The following is a 19448-nucleotide window of genomic DNA, read 5'->3' as shown; positions in this document are numbered from 1 at the left end:
CAGATATCATTTCCAACTTGGTTTGTCTCACTCTTCCGTCATGCTTGCCTTCCTTAGCAGGACTGGCCTTGGTTTAAGGTTGGCATAGTTGCATAATTCAGCTCATGCCTGCTTCTGTATGTATAATTGTTGCATAGGAAAAACATGTTAGAGCATGCCGTATTGGATTTGGTTACTGCTTTTGATTAAATGTGTCCGTAAAAAGGCTTTTAAAACTGTTTTTTGCCAAGAATATTGCAAAGGCTGCGGAAATGTTATCAGTGGAGTTTGGAGGTTTGATTGTAGATTTGATGCTTCAGTAACTCCGAAGTTCCCAAATGGTGCTGTAACTCCTCCATTGAGTCCTCTTCTCTCTCGCCTCTCTCCCCTCCCCTCTGTTGTTGTGTATGATGCCCACTGCGCCTGTCTCAGTCTGTGCAGCAGGTTATGATATATGTCTAATGGGCTTTGGGTTCCAGTGTAGCATGACACCTTCAGTAATCCTGCCCTGTCAGCTCCACTATCCCTGCCCTGCACTCCTCCGTCAGGGCTCTCACGCCACAAAAAATATTAGCTTTTCATTGGAGGGTGAGAGATCCCCTTCTATCTATCTTCTCTACATCTGCTTCAGGGAGGTTTGTCTGTTAGCTGGAGGAGAGAGAGAGACAGAAATAAAGCAGTTAATGTTTCTAACATTCAAACACACACTGTTGTGTATTGCTTTTTCACAGCGGCAATTATTATAGATGAGTTACCCTCCCTTTTTCTTTTTGATGATTTATTGCTAGTATACCATCTGAAGTATGAATCAGTATTTAACATAGCTTTCACATTTACCTGTCAATGAGACATAAGTAAATATTGACACACAATGTGCTTCTGTCCATTGCAGACCTGAGGAAGACATTTGACCAGGAACCTCTTGGGAAGGAAGTGTCCCTCGAACAGGAAGTGTTGCTCCAATGTCGCCCACCTGAAGGCGTCCCAGCTGCTGAGGTAAGGTTCAAAACACATTTCCTTGGGCCACTGAATTGTAGTTGTTAGGATAGTTATATTTTTGGTTTGGAAAGATAGGTTCTAATATGCACTTCTACATGTTCACCATAGAAATGCAGGCAGTTGTGATTATCCAGACTAAGCCCAGCTAAAAGTTCTCATCTCAAATCCAATAAACTGGCTTGCTCTGAAAAGAGGTTTATGTGAAGAGCTTCACTGACAGTTTTTTTAGTTTCAGCTGAAATGTCGCCATCATTTCTGGTGCGATTACTTTGTTTTTGTTGTATATAATGGGGAGCGAAAATGTCCAACTCCCCCATCATTGTATATTTAGCATATGTGTTTATTAAGATGTATTCTGTGTTTTCATAATACCAGTCAATGGTTCTGTTATTTCATGACACATAAAAACTGTGTTGATAGCAGAATTTTCCTTAGTTTTGAACTCCGCTCATTTCAGAAGTTGTAATAATATAACACTGAATAAATATGACACGGTCCAGCGCTCAGATAAGGACATTTTTTCCACCACTGCCTGAGCTATTCAGAACTGTTTGGTTATTTCCTGAACATCGGCCAGTCCCTGCAATTTGGTCAGAGGAGAAAAAAAATTGTAATTATCTGCAGTGAGGGGAAAAAAAAGAATAAAACCAGTTGTGTCCCCGCATTACCTTAGCTCAGCCAATATCACCTCCCTGCTCTGCTTCCTCCCCACCCTACAGTAGAGCACTGTTACCGCTGCATTTGAAAAGGCTCACTTGTGATTGCAGGAACATAAATAGAGGATGAAAGAGTGGTTTGATTTGGTGGTTTTTTTTTTATTTTTGAGTTGGGGGTGTTGGGCCTGAACTCTGTAAAGGCTTGTGATTGACCAGGAAAAGCCGAGTTAAGTGAGTGGAACTGCACAGCATTTATTCCCGCCTGAAAGTGCTGACAGGCTAAATGGACGAAAGTTTGGGACTGCCACTCCGCAGACTCTCCTTATACAATCCAGGCTTCAGTCTGATAGTGTTGCTGTAACAGCCATATAGCACTGGTGATTTTGCCGCCTGTCTGAGGTCTCTCTGTCAATCCTGGATTGGCTCTGTGCAGCGATTAAAGACTCAGCTGGGCTCCAATCATGACACATCCATGCTTTCTGAGATATGGAGTTGCTGTGGCAACATAGATGTTCAATGAAGGGTAAATAAGAGGCTTGCAAACATTTACAGTGTGTTTAGTCTGGGTAAAAGTGTGTGTGATCAAAGAGAATCAGTGTTGTTTTAATGTAGTTACCCATCACCAAACTAGCCATTTATTCAACAAACGGAGGAAAAATAAAATTTTACGAGGAAAATTTGATGTAAAATTTTAATATTATAACGTCAACATTTAGGATCTTTTAAATCTTTTAAAAAATAACTAAAGAAGCAAGAACAGATTGTTTAAAATTCTCCCTGCATGCCTCATTTTCTGTATTCTGACTAAGAGCAGTGATTGTTTACTGTTTACTTTTCCTTCTATGATCAAGTTGGATTTTGTGTGTGCACAGAGGCCCTTTTTCAGCTTCTTTAATTACTCACACTTACCTCATAGGTACAAGAGAAAGACAACAGTTCCGTTCCACAAGTTGTTTTTCCTCCATTTTTTAAACACAGCTGCCTCAGTGGGAAAAAAGGACAAAACCGAATGCTGCTTTTTCATCTGTGTTCTTCAGGGCTTTTCTCACACAAGCCCGCCGGAGAAAAAGCCTCGGGGAAAAAAAAGAAGCAGATTGGCTAAGTCTGTGGTTACATATGAATCTGCAGAAATGTGTAGCAGCCGTTGTGAAGGAAAGATATGTCATATTTCACCCACTCTAAAACAAAAAAATAATACAGAGGGGATGAGAGAGGCTGAAGGCAGAGGGAGAGGAGCTGTTGAGGTTTGTCGGGGTTGGATCCGGTGGGTTGTTGTCAGGCCTCCAGTGGGCTGTCAGTTCGCTCTGGGCTTCCTTTACAGGGCTTTGCCTTGCGAGGGAGAAGCTAGCGGAATGGCAGGCTTTGACTGAGCCACAAAATCCATACTCTTAGAGCACTTTTGTTAAATCATGTGGACTGTATGTGATGGACATTGTGCTGTGTGGCACACACACACACACACACACACACACACACACACACTGTGCTGACTGTCACATCCCCGCTTTTCCACATGTCGGGGCACCAGCGAGGACATTAACACGACTGTGTGGCCAGGCACACATGACACCATGCTGCCAGCAACTCAGCTGAGCACTGAACGTCTATTCATCTAGTCTCTGGAGTGAACAGTGTGATTGTGGCTGACCTGCTGGCAGACAAAAAGATTCACTGCTGATGTATTGCTTCCTCTTTTCAAACTAGAATAAAAGAGCTTTATAAGGATTTTAGGTTCAAACGCACAGCTAACATTACAATAGTTGCAAGCACTGACACTTTTACTTCAGTTTTAATGAAGATATTTTGTTGAGATCAGCTATAATGCCACATTGTTGCAACTGTTTTAGACGAAGAGTTAGCAAAGTAACTCACCCCCACACACAGATACATCCTCAGAGCTACAAAGCCCACGTTCTCAAAAATCAAAGTAAGTCGTTCACAATTAGTTTTGATCTCAGATTACAAAGTGGAACTGTGCTATTTGATGTTATCCAGTATCGGTCTTGCGTTCCCTCTTTGACTTCCCACTTTACAGATGATTTACATTATAGGTTTTCACGATGGTTTACCACAGTAATGATGTTCTGTTATTCTATTTAAGCGGTTTTGAGTCTTTGTTGGCTTCCTGCAGCGGCTGGTGCCCCCCGAAAATTAAACATTATGCTGAATAATCAGCTTTGCTCCTGTGATGGTGCAGCAACTTTTCGTAACAGAAGATATGAAACCGTTCCCCATCTGACATCTCAGAGGTTTTCATATTCGGAGTTGAGTTTGAGGCATCCCGGCCCTTTTGTTTTGACAGGTTATTCAAACTTCATACATTGATTTTCTGGTGTACAGATAGTCCCGGAGTTGTGGAATACACACACACACACACACACACACACACACACACACACACACAAAGAAAACAAGCAGCCGACATTTATTTTGGCTCTCCTTGCGACCATTACCAATGGAACTTTGGCCTCAAAAGACTGAAATACTGCGAGTGAGGTTTCTGAAATAGCACAAGGATTCAGTCATCTGAACGTCTTGTATAGTCTGAATATATTAGACACTCACCAGGCCCCCTAAAAGTCATTGTTACACATTTCCATTGCCATGAATATTTGATATATACTTACTCAAAAGCAGAAGGAAAATGTAACCGTCGAGACTATTATTGGACGGAAGGGAGAGGGAGTGATTTGGCAGGAAAGGCTTGGTTTCTGTGTTACGTGGGCTCACATGCTGAGCGCTGGCCATAGATAGAGTAAAGGTAAAGATGGGGATGGAAAACTTTCCCTCAGCTTAACACTGATCATTCTCTTTTAATACCTCCATGAAGCTCTTTCTTCGACATCTTAAGGGCCTCTACAGAAGTAACAATACCCTCTTTTCATACTCAAGAACATGTGGCAGGCTCATAAAATTGACTTAAATCTCCTTGTGAAAGAATGCAGCTTTATTGTTCCTTTCTCTTTTCTCCTCCCATGCCCTCCATCTCCATCTCCACTTCAGAGCACTTGTCACAGCCCCGAGAGAAAGACGAGAGTTCAGAGGTGACGCAGCACTGTGAGCTGCTGAGCCTGTTTCCATGGAAGCGGCTTTTTAATTCAGGCATCTCCTCAGTCAGCCGGGGTCCTGCCGTGTTATCATGGGTAACGAGTCATTGATGCTCTGCAGGGAAGAGGCCCTGCTGCCATGATTAAGTCCACTGGCTTTACTGAGAAGAAAGCTAGGAAACGTAAAGATCTTTACTTCACACTCCCTCATCCAGAGAAGTCTGATGAATTTAGACAGCTGGGACAGTAGCCAGAGCCAAATTCAAGGGTTTCACATGTATTATGTGAATCCCTAGACAGTAGATTTTGTTATTTAGTCGAATTATGTTTTCTTCCCTTATTGTTATTCACTAAATGTGCCTGTAATGAATCACAGCATTGACTGTTGCGTTATTAAATCTACTCTGGCTCGAAATACTTGACTGTTGCTCTTTATGGAGGTCCAGCGTTCACCTTTTCCACACCTCAGAGCATGGAAATGGCAGTGATTACTGTTGATGTTAGGTCCAGTTCCACTTAATAGGCGATGTGAAGGCGTAGCGCAGACTGCCGCTCATCGGGTCACCTTGTCAAAAAATGTCTGAGTGCTTCATCCCATTCAAAATGCTGTATAGTGTAGTTGTGAGGGGGGGGGGGGGGGGGCAGGAATGTCAAGAGTAACAACACTTCAGTGCCCATTGAAACAGGAAGTGTGTTTTCATTTAGGTTACCCATGGGAGAGAAAGTGTCAGGAGGGCAGACCAAATCCCCCCCCCGGCAACCAACCAATTGCCCTTTAGGCACCCACCTGTCAATCACTGTAGTTTCCCTTTGCAAAGGCTGTGATTTACTCTAATAGCCCAACATGTGTGAGCGCTGCTGTCCTCTGTAAGTCCCTGCCCTTTTCTACTGTTACCTCCGCTGGGTCAGGCCTTAACAAACATTTATATGTACAGCTTTGGACCCCAGGGTTTTTTATTCTGTGCATACATTCCGTCGGACCACCTATGAGAAAGCAAAGAAAATGTAATTCATGACGGGGCAAAGACGAGAAGCGCTGCTTGGGGCTCGAGAATGATGCAAAGATAAACAGAAAACAAATCCACGGGCTACAAGAAATCCACGGGCTACAAGAAATCCATGGGCTACAAGAGCGGCCTGTGTATTGAAACCCCCCCCCCCCTTTGCCAATCTTTGTATTTTGAATCACCGGTTCACCTACCATTGCTGGATGCCTCGTGGTATTTTCTTTTAACATGGCAATGAGACGTGAATGAGGGAGTTCACGTCTCATTCACGAGGGAGGCCTTATTTTCAAACTATTTACGCTGAACTTGTGAATCGGTTCCAGCCTTTTTTTTTTTTTATCCTTACTCCTGAAGGTTGTACTGCATACAAAGAGAGTTCTGACCTCTCGGTGCACAAAAACCCTCTCCCTGGGTGGAGTTATCAGCTGAGCTTTTCTAAAGGCCAGAAGAGACTTGGGGAGACCAAGGACTGCATGCACATGAGTGTATCACACAGCGCTCCACCTTGCAAAGCTACAGCCTGAGTAATATTTATTCTAGTATATTTAATATTTCACATAATATGGCATTAATGTGCAATGTCTCTCCGCAGCCAACTACTTGTCCACCCACACTCAAGTGTAGCACAATTTTGGCTTAAAAACTAAATGTGCAGTATAATGGCAGATATCCCATAATCACATCATCACCATCAAAATATAATCAACCGTTTCGTCGACCAAGGATGATTCATATGCCAATTTTTTAACAAATGTTTATTTTTTATTTTTTTATGCCTCCCTGATAAACGGACAAAAGGAGAGTGGTGAAAACACCAACTCCCCCCCAACTTCATGTTGCTTGCACTCTACGCATTGAGGGTTTAGGAATCATATTTGAAGAGACATACGAACTGTGCAAGAGGAAATGGAGAGAGTTGTGTTGCAGCAATGAAGTGTCTGGCTGTCCTTGGAGCGGGTTTAAGAAATGGCTGTTCTCCTTCAGCAGAATGTGGAGAGCCTTAGGCAGGACTGAGCTGGAGGAGGCCATTACTCCTGGCTCAAGTCTCAGTTATCTGTCTTCTGTATGATCACCGGAACCACTCCAACTCCATCTCTGTTACCTAACCTCACGCTCTCTCTCCTCCACATACACCGTCACAAATACAGATATAGAAAGCAGCAAGTAATACAGGCGCACACACACACAAACATTCACACCCAACACACCTCAATATATCACATCTTTGTGCATTTCAGCTTCTTAATATTTACACAACTCCCATTTCCATTCTTGTCATGTAGGCAGATGCAGAGCATATGGCTTGTTGTCTCATAGTAAGTGATTGAATAATCAGTTTGTAACCTTTTGTGGTTCATTCTCCAGGTGTGTCATTCAAGCCTGCGGCGGGTATATGCTGTGAAAAAAGGGAAATGAATAAATTACATCAGATGGATAGTTAGGCTTCACGTGGAGGAGCAGTAGAGCTCAAAATGACTTCTCTGTAGAGGAGTCTCACACATTTCTGTGGAACAATTTTTTTTCCTCCCTGTTCTTCCTCTTCACACCCCTCTCCACCCCCACACTCTGCTGTGCGTTCTATTTCTGACACAACAGAGATGAGTAGTGAATGGTGTTGCCTTGCACTGGTTCTTAACAAGCGAGTGGGATTGTGTACTGGTTCTTAACAAGCGAGTGGATTGTATACAGTGTGTTTTGTGTATTGGGTAAATTGGTGCTGTGCTTGTGCGCAGAGCACAGACACGTCCCACTCGATGGTTACAGTCTGGTCTGCAGCCAGTTGTGTTTGCTAGTGGGAGAAGAAGTGACAGTGGAAGGACACTGAAGCTGCGTCCCAAGCGACGTATTGAGGCTGTTGACCCCAATGGTGGGGTCCTTCAAAAGACCCGAACCTGCTTTAGAGCACCTGAGGTGCCATTTTTGCTCAAAATGACACCTTTTTTAATAGTTTTGGGGGGAAATACACATAGAAAAAGCAATCTAGGTCTCATTGCATGTTTTGGTTCATTGTTACCATACTGTAAAGACACTGTTCTGTCTCAGCCAAATGACTACATGCTTTCATGTAAGTTTTTATTGTATTGCTGGATTGATTATATTTTTGGGCTAGCTGTTACCACATTTGATTTTTTTTTCACACTTGAATATTCCAGGAATTTTGCAATTTATTTTTCTAACCTGTCTCTATTATTTTCTTAAAAGCACCAGATTATATTCTGGTCTGTGAAGTTTCCGGAGCTCAATAGATGAAAAAGATGTCTCCTCTCAGTCATTTCTCTCTTTTGTTTAGCTCTCTCTTTCCCTTTCATTACTCACTCACAGAGTCAACACCTCTTCAAGACAAAGTCACCTCCGTGGAACCTTTTCGCCGTTCCCTGTCTTTATTCCGTCTTGTCCTCCTTGCCTCTCAGTGATGATGTGCCTTATATGTTGGCACACTACTGGCCATCCTCCCGCTCATCTACGTATCTCCTCCTCACTGTCTTGTGCCGACCTGTCTTACTTTCTGTTCGTCTCCTTCACGTCTTCTCTAGGTTCAGGTATCTTTCTTGCTGTCTCTCTCTCTCTCTCTCTCTCTCTCCTGCTCTGTCACTTGGCTGTCTCCGACCAGACAGGAAGACTCCCTCTCTTTAAGACAGCTGACATGTGGCAATTTCCCTTCGTTAATGACAAGAAATGTGCCAATTACCTCTCCGGATGTTTCACTGCCAATCAGATGCTAACGAGCTGCGTGTGTGTGTGTGTGTGTGTGTGTGTGTGTGTGTGTGTGTGTGTGCGTGTGTGTGTGGGTGATTGAGTCTGTTGGCTTGCGAGAAAGTTGGACAAATGCTATATGAGATGTAGTCTTCTGCAGATTTGTTATCATTTGAAAGCTTTACACAAGTGTGGTGTAGATTGGCTTACCTTTTCATCTCCGGTTTTATTAATGAGTCCTAATTATAGCCGCTACAGAATAAATGATGTGTGAACTGTTGCTCACTTTTGCTCTCGCACAATCGTTCCCACTTCTGACATACGGTTCTTCCACTTTCTAACTCTCGTCACTCGGCCCCCCTCCCACCCCTCCATCTGTGCTGAAAAGCGCTTTTGTTACATTTTTAATTATCTTCTCATATAAAAGTGCTCGTGACATCTCAGAGCAGCACGTTGGGAGAGGCTGCCTCTGCGAGTTCGATAACCACCTCTTTGTATCAGCTGTCCATCTCGATTCGAAGAATAGACCTTTTACTCGCTAATATCCTGTTGCTCTGCACACACTGATGTGAGCTCTAAATAGCTAAATATTTATGATGTCAACAAAACCCATCGTTTCTCTTGTTTGCATCATCTTTATTTGTTTTATTGGGCTTTTCAACATGACACAAGGACACAAAATGGCAATCGGATCCCTCTGAAATCTTTGTTCCCTGAACGCAAGGGTCCTTCTCTTCGGTCATTCAATTTTAAAATGAGTGGTGGTATTGTAACAAAAAATACAAAAATCTACATAAACCTTGTACAATGAATACACTGATGCATTCACTAGAATCACTGTAGCCTCCCTGTTAATGATGGAGTGGTAATAGTGCGTTATGCTTTCATTATAATGATTGCAGGTTTGAGATCAAGATGATGCAGAGGAGTTATTTACCTTATTTCTAATGTGTATTATAAGATGACTTTTATATAAAGCCAGTGATATTTCAGTGTTGAAACCTCAGGGAGGTTTTGTGAGTTATTATTGAATTCTTGAGCTCCAATCCTGAAAGTCAAGACAGATGTCTAATTGCCACCTCAGCAGATGTCAAGACACATTTGTTGCAGTGAAATTCAAACAGAAGCCAACTAAATAGCAATATACTGAAATGCCTAAATATATACACCAAACACATATGTACAGGCTGGAATAACCATTATAAAGCGCTCTGAGTCACTTGCACCGTCACGCTTACTGAAAGACTGACACCTCAGAATTGACATTGTCAACAGCATGACAATGACACATCTATTACCATGAATTCAATATTTAGTGTCTTATGTGTAAGTCCATACTGCAGTTCTCATTGAGTCGTGTGATGATAAAGCTGCATTCATTAAGCATCTAGTTGTGAATTAATAGAAATTAGCATCTGCTAATATAAAGTTTGTTTTTTTTCATGTGGGAAGTGTCGCTCATAATGCTGTCCCATTATGTTGAGGAATTAAGACGACGTGTAAGATACATCCACGACTGAGTACATCGCATCTTATGTCATGCAGCACTTTATTTCAATGCGCTCCTGTGAGAGAGATTTAATTTCAGCTAGTAGATGGCTTGTGAGGGAATCCTATCCTGCCTTTCACCATGAGATTGAGTCAGCTAATATATGTTTATGGCGGAAAACACTTATAAGCACCAAATTAGCATATAATATACATCACACTTACGGAGGTTTACCGTAAAGCTCTGCTGATATTAAGTAGTACTATATGTCCTGCTGGATATTAAGCATCCAGTGTTTGGTCAGATGTAAGTTTGTCATGGTGATAGGTGTTTCATGGGCTGCACAATGTAAGTGTTGTGTGTACATTCATGTGAAGGAGGACTGGGTATAGGCAGACTTTGACTCTGAGATAATTGTGTCGTATTGAACATATTTTCATCTCAGCCCCTCCAATGTGTTCCCACTGGATAAGAGAGCAGGCAGCTGAGGTGTGACGCCGATGGCGTCTTTGATATCCGTCATGTCAAGCAAACACAGATACTAGTGAAGCTGGTGATGCATGTAACTCGGTGCATGTCACAATCGGCCCATCTTCTCTTTTGAGAAAGTTCTAACAATGCCGGTCTTTCAACATCGCCCAATGTGTTGTGCATCCCGGCACCACTCCACGCCATGTGTGTGTTTCTTCTGAAATCTAACAACAACAGTGAGCCCCCCCCCCCGCACATCGTTTTGTCTTGGCGGCCCTTATGTCAGGTTATTGTCCCACCTTTTTGAGATACTTTATCTCTCATGGGAACAATCTTTTATAAACATCCTACTTATCTTCGCCTGTACTGCTCCTTAGGGTCTTATCTCTTATCAGGCCCCGCTCCTCGTGGGATATCACAATACACAGGAAGTTAGCTATTTGCCAGGTCTCCCCATCGCTGGACGGCTCCTTTTGAAGTAAACCGGAGAACCAGCAAATATTGTTGAATCGAAGTGGCTTCAGAGTGTGAGGCGGCACATGTTATTCGCTTTGAAGCCTTCCAAACCTTTACACCTCTTGAAGAGAAAAAGGATCTTGGTGATTTACTGCCATATAAAGGCCTCTAAATGGTTGTGATAGTGCCAGGAGTTCAATATCCGTATCATTTAGAGAAATGAAACTCATAAGGAAAGGTCAGAGAGACTCTCAGATTCAGGAATGTTCTCTACTGCCGGACTATCCTGCTGTTACTGTCGTGCTTTGTTCTATGGGGAGAGTAAAAAGAGCATGATAGCTATTGACTTTTTGTAGCAGGACCTTCAGAGACGTAAACAATTGTGCTCTAATCCCGGCACTCGCTGCTATTTGAGAGCTTAGTCGGAGACGAGAAAAACCATAGCTGTTTAAACACTTTGCTGTGATTGTTCTACAATTTAATGAGGTCAACCGGTCATATGTTCTCGTTCTTTTAAACGTCTGTTTAAAAAGGACTTTCCTGTTGTCTCCGAGCTCTTTGTCCTTTCTCTCTTTTTTTGTTTTTCAAGTTGTGCTCTCTTCTTCCCCTTAGGTGGAGTGGCTGAAGAACGAGGAAGTTATTGATCCTGCAGATGACAGAAACTTCTACATCACCATCGATCACAACCTGATCATCAAACAGGCCCGCCTCTCTGACACCGCCAACTACACTTGCGTCGCTAAGAACATTGTGGCCAAGAGACGCAGCACCACAGCCACAGTTATTGTCTATGGTAAACAAGCACCATCTTAACACTGAACAACATAGTCAATGAGGTAGAACAATAGTCTTTCATCTCCTGACCGACAAACTCTTTCTCCTTATTGGCCACATGAGGGATGACTAAAGTCAGACACTAGCGCAGAAGAAAAGTGTTGAATTCCAATAAGAAGGCAGCTGAACTCCAAAAAAACAAAATTCAAAGTCACTCTGCATAAAGCGAAATCCTTCTCTCTCCCGGGGCGTGTAACATTTGCTCATTTTGTTCATGCCGGAAGGTGTGCAAGGAATGGAAGATAAGTGATTTTTCTGAACTGTAAGCGAGGTGCTGATGTGGCTGAGCCATACTTAAAGAGACCCCTGCTGTGATTTCACACAGACTCACCCACTGTTTCCCCAACATCAGCTAACGTGACTGTTATTGCACAGCACGGCTGTGAAGTTGAACAACGTCTGCTCGAGGCTGTGCATTTTGCAGACTGAATAAAGAGGTGTCGTTGCATGCACGTGTGGATGGAATACGGACACGAGACAAACGTGAACCGATGCTTGAAACTAATACTTTCACCGGGGTCAAGTTTAAAATCTATAATTCCCTCATCACTGGCTCATGAACATTAAGAACAATGCGGCTAGTGGGGGGTCAATGTAAGGGCGATAAAAATACACAAACTGTAAATCCAAGAGAGACGATTTCAGGGACAAGGGTTGCTGTCTGCGCAAGGCTTTCCTGTCACTAGCGTTGAATAACCGCTTTGATGTCAGCTCATCCTTGACTGAAAGGACAACAAACCACTGCGTCTGTTAGTGCTGTCCTTGCTTTTAATCAAAATGGGGTACTTGCACCTTTTATGCCCAGTTGTGCCGTTATGTGAAAGTACACATAAAGCAGTTTTGGGAAACCCAAAGCATAAGAGAGTCTTTAGCCCAGTGGGTTTCCAGCCCAACTCGCGACAAGGACACTGGGAACAGGAGCACAAGCAATGGAGAAAAATAAGGAGAGAGGAGATAGATCCATAATCCACGGAGGGAAGAGAGCAGACAATAAAGAAATGTGGGGCTTTGGCAGTCTTCCCCTAGAGTGCAATATTGTGGGCTTCACTCATAAGCATGTCACATTTGAAAGTCGGAGGCTCCGAGGGGCCCAGTTCCACCATCTCAAATGCCACGGACTTGTTCTCAGCCACAAGCCCTGGTGTCACTCCGCACTGGATTTAGCCGCTGACAGAGATGGATGAGAGAGGGAAAAGAGGCATTAGGAGGAATCAGTGAATGGAAAGTGCAGCAATGTGGCCAGTATTCACTGTCTGGCTGCATGGCAAAGTAACAACCAGAGAAAACTCCTTTTTATACATTTTACAATGTGCAATGATAAACGATGTATTGATAGGTCACACAGAAGAATCTAATCCGAATGTAATGTCTCTCTGTGATTTTACTTATTTTTATTTCATTTGTTAAATTGCCTTTCATCTTGTCAAGTAGTCTGAGTGATGTTTTAACATGTTTTTATTCCCATGTAATGCCAGTGAATGGTGGTTGGTCGACATGGACAGAGTGGTCGGTGTGTAACAGCCGCTGTGGCCGCGGTTACCAGAAACGCACACGCAGCTGTACCAACCCAGCCCCACTCAACGGCGGCGCCATCTGCGAAGGGCAAGGCATCCAGAAGCTGCAGTGCAATCCTCTCTGCCCAGGTACGGCATCAAATTACAATAAACCCACTCGGTAGTGGGTGGAAAAGGGTATAGGTGCACAAAAAACGGTATTCATAAAATATGATACAACTCTGTGTTTGCATATTTCGCTCTGTTTGTGCCTCCACCCTTACGTGTGTGTGTGTGTGTCTCTCTCCCACATATCCCGCTGTCTCAATCACGCACACATTCACCCACTCACGCACCTCGTTTGTCTTCATCTTCTCATTTGGCCATTTCGTTCACTCTACCCCCCGTCTGTCCTGTCTGTTGTGTGGTAGTGGATGGCGTGTGGACAGAGTGGAGTAAGTGGTCCACCTGTGGGACAGAGTGCACCCACTGGAGGAGGAGAGAATGCAGCGTTCCAGCACCCAAAAACGGGGGAAAGGACTGTGAGGGCATGGTGCTCCAGTCCAAGAACTGCACCGATGGGATGTGCATGCAGAGTGAGTACCCGACTAATCCTCTGCTACTCTCTCTGACCTGCCAACCAGAGAAATCTCTTCACCCTTTGACCATGAGTTTCACTTTGCTCTTTCATTGACACGCTGTGTTTCACATGCCGACATGACACTCTCACCCTGTCTCTCACTCACTCTGTTTCGCTTCACTCATGCATAAACAAAAAGACATGCTGAAACCCCCTTTTCTCTGTGTCTTCTGCACTCAAATCTCTTTATTTGCACATTCATATGACACAGAAGCTGTTGGATGAAAGTGACATAAAAGCAGAAACCACAGCCCCAAAGTCTTTTCTTGTGTTCGGCTCTGCTGCAGATTTAAGTACATGTTTAAAAAAAAAAGACGAGGCCACATGGGGAAGTGCTCTAAGTAATTATCCTTGTCACAGGCTAAGCATTTTGGAGTTATATTTAAAATGATAATAAGTGATTATATTGTAATTACATAAAGGGGGTCACATCTACACGACTGCTTTGATTACTACCTTAATTTAAAAACTGAGAGGAAACGCGTGGCCACAAAGTGGCACAAGTGTAGACTTGCTCCTTTTTTCCTGCTGGCAATTACATGTGTTGCTAAGTGAGCAAGTATTGCGGACTACATAATAATCTAGTCTTATAATGATTTCAAAGTCTCCCAAGATGCACCATCATTTATTTCTCATCAATCATAATCCTTTGAGTGCTTTTACTGTTTTGTTGCTGACAAAAAAAAGGCCAACGCCAAGTTTTGTGGTGCAGCCACAAAAACAAATGTTTTCTGCTTCTCGTTCTTCCAGCAAGTTGAAAACAGCCACGCAGTTTAGTTGAGCCAACGACCGCGCTCCCTCTCCCTTATAATACATTCACAGATTGGAGTCATGCTGCTCTGATATACGGGTGTGTTTACTGCAGTGTTAAGAAGCTACTGGGAGAAGTATTTGATACCTTGAACTTCAACTACTTAAACAGTCTTTCCCTTCTTTTCTTTGCCTGTAGTAATAATAATAATAACAAGAGGAAGTGGAAGAGAATGAGGTAGCTGGAAAGACTGCACAGTAACTTGAGTTCCATTCTGTGTCTAGTTTAATAAAACAATCCTATCCAATGAACATCTTTGAAGGTGTTAGACCCCCACACACTGTCACAGATGCCTCCATTATGTGTATAACCTCCTACAGATGGTGATTGTGACACTAATAATATAACGAAGGCTCTGCTGCTGGATGTCTAGAATTTGATACAGCTGGCCGTCACTGTGTGTGCAGCTGATGTGAGATTTTTTCCATCACTGGAGGGTTGTTAACCGCTACCGGCAGTATATGGTGTCAACATGATGTGCTATAGGTTACGGTTGACGTCACATTGCCGGCAAATATGCATCTTTAGGCGCAGATGGCTGAGGGATTTGCATGCGTCTGTCTAAAGTAAACGCATACTGTGTGTCCATATGTACGGAGGACCAACAGGAAACTATGACTTCAGTGCTCAATGATTTCATTTTGCGTTAGCATGAGAGGAATGCATTAGTGGATTGTATAGCCAGGGTCATATGTCTACAGTGTATAGAAACATCAGGGGAAAAAATCTATAAAAACTCTTATAAGTACTCTTATTTGTCTTATTCATCTTATTTTATTCCTGCGACTCAGCCTATCACAGAAGCGTTAGTTCTCGGTAGATTGATGGCCAGCTTGCAGAGAATATAAAGCCATAATGATATAGATTTAGGAGCGTTTCAGGGATTGATTTTTTTGGAAGCTAAGAGGGTGAAGCCACTTATGTCAATGCTAATGACCATTTCCACTAGCATTTAGAAGAACGGCCCATTATCTAAAAGCTCACATTATGGCAAATATGATTGGGAATGGGAGTTGTGTGCAATCTGAACTCGCCTCGGACTGCTGATCTGCTCCCTCCAGTGCCGGGCTGGGATCTGAGCAAACGCGTGTCTGTGGATTCCATTGCAGCTTGATCTTATTTTCTGTTGTTTGACTTTATTTAAATCATTTCAATTGCAATCCATCGCAGAAATCTGGCAAAGGAATTTGATATACAACCAGAGCTGGAAATAGAACTCGAGATGCTCTGTCTCCATTGCTGCACAAAAACACAACTGACCTGAATCAAAAAGGAGATAGTTGTATTATAATTTACTTTGCAGCTTGTTCATCACATTTAGACTGTCGGTGAGTTTGGGGTTCGGAGTTAACAAAGTTATGTACCTACAGATTGATCGAGAGAGGTTGCACTCTGCCTGTTCAGATAGAACTTCCCAACTCTTGACACAGGAGTGTAGTTTTCACAGTTCACTGAGGCTGACCTGTCTAAAGCTCTTGTTTTGCGCTCCCTCTGTGGTCTGCCTTCCCTGATTCGAAGCCTTTGGTAACCCTCCTCTCAGACATGACATTTTCTTGACATATTGATGTAGAGAAAGGGGAGCGAACACTCCAGGCAGGGCTAATGCTTTATTGCTATCAAACACCAGAGACGGTGAAATCATCATTCTAAGGCTCACTTCAGGCATCCAAGAACATGAGGTTATTTACACTATAGCGGTTGAAAAGATTCGATTGGATATAAATGTCTTTGGCGTATAATCATGAATTCCAGTGAGTGTAGATTCATAACCAAGAAGTAGGACGACATCAGTTTTTCCACATGACAGTATTCTTCTCTGAGGATGAAAATCTGCCACATTCAAGGAAGTAATGGCTGAAACCCAGACAGTGATTTCCTGTACTACGAGTCCCCTTTTCCTCCTCAGCTCTTTTTTGTCAGTAAGGAATAATCTTTGTCTCTCTGGGGCTCTGAGGTTTCCTTTGGAGGCCACCCAGTGAAGCATGCTTTTACTCTCGCTATACTGTAGACTGACGGATGAATAGAAACTCTACAGGATGGGTTCAAATGGGCCATCCGTTAGACTGACCCTGACAGTCCCGTCCCCCCCCCCCCCGCCCCCCCCCTGCTCCGTCCTGGCCTTCCCTTTGCCTGATTACATGAACACACCAGCTCCATCTATCAACTCATTGATTTTCCTGTCGGTCCACTTGTCTGCCCGTGGCTCTCTCCCTCTCCAATAAGGACTTCATTGTTTGTATAGTTGTTTATGGATGTCCCAGGGAGACTGAATATTATGTGCACTAGTGCACTATCCCCGGCTGCCATTCTGCGCTGCTTCTCCTTCGCGTCAACAAGCAACAAAGCCGACCGAAAACCATCTATGTGGAAGATTTTGCGTTCTTCTTCGACCTTTTTTCCATTTCCTGCTTTCCTAACATACACGATCCCTTTTATTTCTTGCACTAACCTCTCCATCCGCCTTCCAGTGACATATTCACGGCTGTTGGTTCTATTGACTCTGTTGTTGGAGCCCACACTTTATCAGTCCCTCCATTCCCCTCACCTGCCAGCATCAGTCCCGCTGCTGCTAAGGCACTAAGCCCAGTTGATGGATCACACCGCTCCCTCACAGAACCTCCATGTCCCCCCCCCCCCCCCCCCCCCCCCGTTCCTCTCATCCATCTCTATACTCTGTACACCGATCTGGAGAGGAGGGGCCAAATCAAGAAAGATCGCTTCCCTGTGTCATCCCTCCTACTCATGAGTTTGTTGCTGTCTCATTTGTTGAGTTTGTTTTTCTGTTGGCTTAAATTTGATTTTCATCATCCCTCTCCCGCCATCCCCCCCCCCCCCCCCCCATCCTTACCTTCCCTACTCTTTCTCCTACCCACAATCTCTACCTCTCTTCAAGGTTCCTTATATCAGAAGTCCTCTGAGGCAAAAGACAAGAGTGATTTTGGAAATTCATGTGAGTTATTGTGTTTTTTTTTTTTTATCATTTGTTTCTTTTAACGTTATTTCTACTTTCATGCTCATGTCTGTCTCTGATCTTTGTTGAAAGGTTTTACAATAAGTTTACAGTCAGTCATAGTCCCAGGTTAGAAAAAAAACCTTTCTTATATTGCAAACGGCATCATTTTACAAGTGGTATTTTTTTCCCAGTATCGTAAAACAAAACAGTACAACAAATGTTTGCCATTGTCCTTTTATGTCCATAATATATGTCCATGTTTCATTACTGATCTTCTGTTATTTTACTTGCAGATAACCACCTCAGGGTATTTCCTTATTTGATTTCCACTCTGCCCTATCTCATAATGTGTCTTAATCTGTTTACCAAATATTGTCTAACTCAGAGCTGACAATGCCTTTTACCCTATTGCCCCCTCTAGAACTTCAGCCTGACGCTTTGCCTCGTCGGGAGCTCAGGCACTCAGGCAAAGAATTTAACCCACTGTGTCTTTGGCAGTGCATATCTCTTAATATTTTTCTCTCTGTATTTCACTCTCCCTCTGTAAATCTCTGCGTCCTCCTAGAGAATGAAGTGTTCAATAATCCCTTTCATTTCCATTTCTTGTACTTTTCCCTCTCCGACAATGGCTCATGTTCAAAGGGATGTATTAATCTAAGTGATACATTTTAATGCGTACACTGAGCAGGTTGCTGCCTTTATCATCAAAGCGTGGATGGAAGATTGTTCGTCTGAGGGAATATATGTTAAATAACTGCAGGGAAGCTCGCAGAAGAAGCACAGTGAAATTACATTTTCAGACTTTCATCAGTGGCTCCCTGCTCTGTTTTCTGTTCGTGTCTGTGCTAGAAGAAGGATTAGAGGCCTAACATATATAAGGATATATCTTGACACTCTTCTTTAATGTGATGTCTCAGTTAGGGTTGCATAAAGAGAGCGAGGCCACACACATCCTGGGACCGAGGGAAATGAAGTCTTCCCGCGCCTCTTTAATTGTGGCCATTCAGTACATCTTAACTGAAAGAAACGATCTACTTTTATTCTTCATCACTATGTTAATACAGCGAGCAAAAAATGATACCCAATTTCAATTCGATAGATATTATCTAAGAGCATTGAATATAATGGATTTTAAACTGAGTGTTGAATGACGTACTTGTTTAGTTAGATTTAAAACCTATTCATCCAGCTAAAAAAACATCAAGTCATAACGAGAGGAAACGAAGCTGCACACGTTTACTCTCGGAGACCACGGATGTGCTAAAAAACACAATTTATGGCTTTCGATTGTCAAAAGAACACTCCCTTCTCTTGCTTTTCTCCTTTGTACAAGAGAACACTGGAGACACAGATTGAGTGCCATCTGTATCCCTGAGACACATGAGGCTAATTTACACAAATGCTCAGCATCATGCATGTCCTGAACGTGCTGTGTATGGATCTATGGCTGATGCTGCCCTCTGCTGGTGCAGATTCTGTTGCATTTGCATACTCAAATGATCTTAAAAAACAGACATTTCTCCCATGAATAAGAAAGCGTCGCTATACTTTGTTCTTTGCCTTTTTGTAGAGTCCCCTGACATCTACAGTGTGATTACATTGGCTGAACAATGCACACATTCGGGCTCGAGCATGCCTTCTGACATTTCGCTCGGAGAAGAAGAAGAGTTTCTCCCCTATTGTCAACACGGTGACCGTGAAGGACATTCTTTACCAAACACTACAGAGAGTTCAGACTGTCAGTAGGCATCCATTAAAAGGTCTGATCGGTAATGAGTGTCTGTCTGAGTCTGCGTTTCCAAGAGCCACCATGTCCATGCCAGGCCCGCTAATCACAGAGGTTACTCCAGCTGGAAAGGGGACAGAAAGACTCTGGGAAGGGAGACAGAGATGAAAGACAATTTGAGAAATGCAAGCTA

The 19448-nt window shown here is 43.1% G+C and overlaps 1 protein-coding gene across 1 annotated transcript in view; it reads left to right on the top strand.

The window, feature by feature from the left end:
* The window catches only part of unc5cb (unc-5 netrin receptor Cb), a gene marked incomplete at both ends in the record, with an annotated part of 102042 nt that overhangs the window by 69084 nt on the left and 13510 nt on the right, over positions 1-19448 (top strand). Inside the window, 5 exons of the mRNA XM_079179678.1 lie at positions 872-975; positions 11411-11591; positions 13108-13275; positions 13557-13721; positions 17470-17526. Coding sequence (XP_079035804.1) covers positions 872-975; positions 11411-11591; positions 13108-13275; positions 13557-13721; positions 17470-17526 — 675 coding nt within the window. The remainder of the gene's footprint in view (positions 1-871; positions 976-11410; positions 11592-13107; positions 13276-13556; positions 13722-17469; positions 17527-19448) is intronic.

The sequence above is a fragment of the Pholis gunnellus genome, assembly GCF_910591455.1.
Source record: "Pholis gunnellus genome assembly, chromosome: 18".
In the NCBI taxonomy this organism is placed as follows: domain Eukaryota; kingdom Metazoa; phylum Chordata; class Actinopteri; order Perciformes; family Pholidae; genus Pholis; species Pholis gunnellus.
This window is presented reverse-complemented; position numbering and strand designations above follow the sequence as displayed.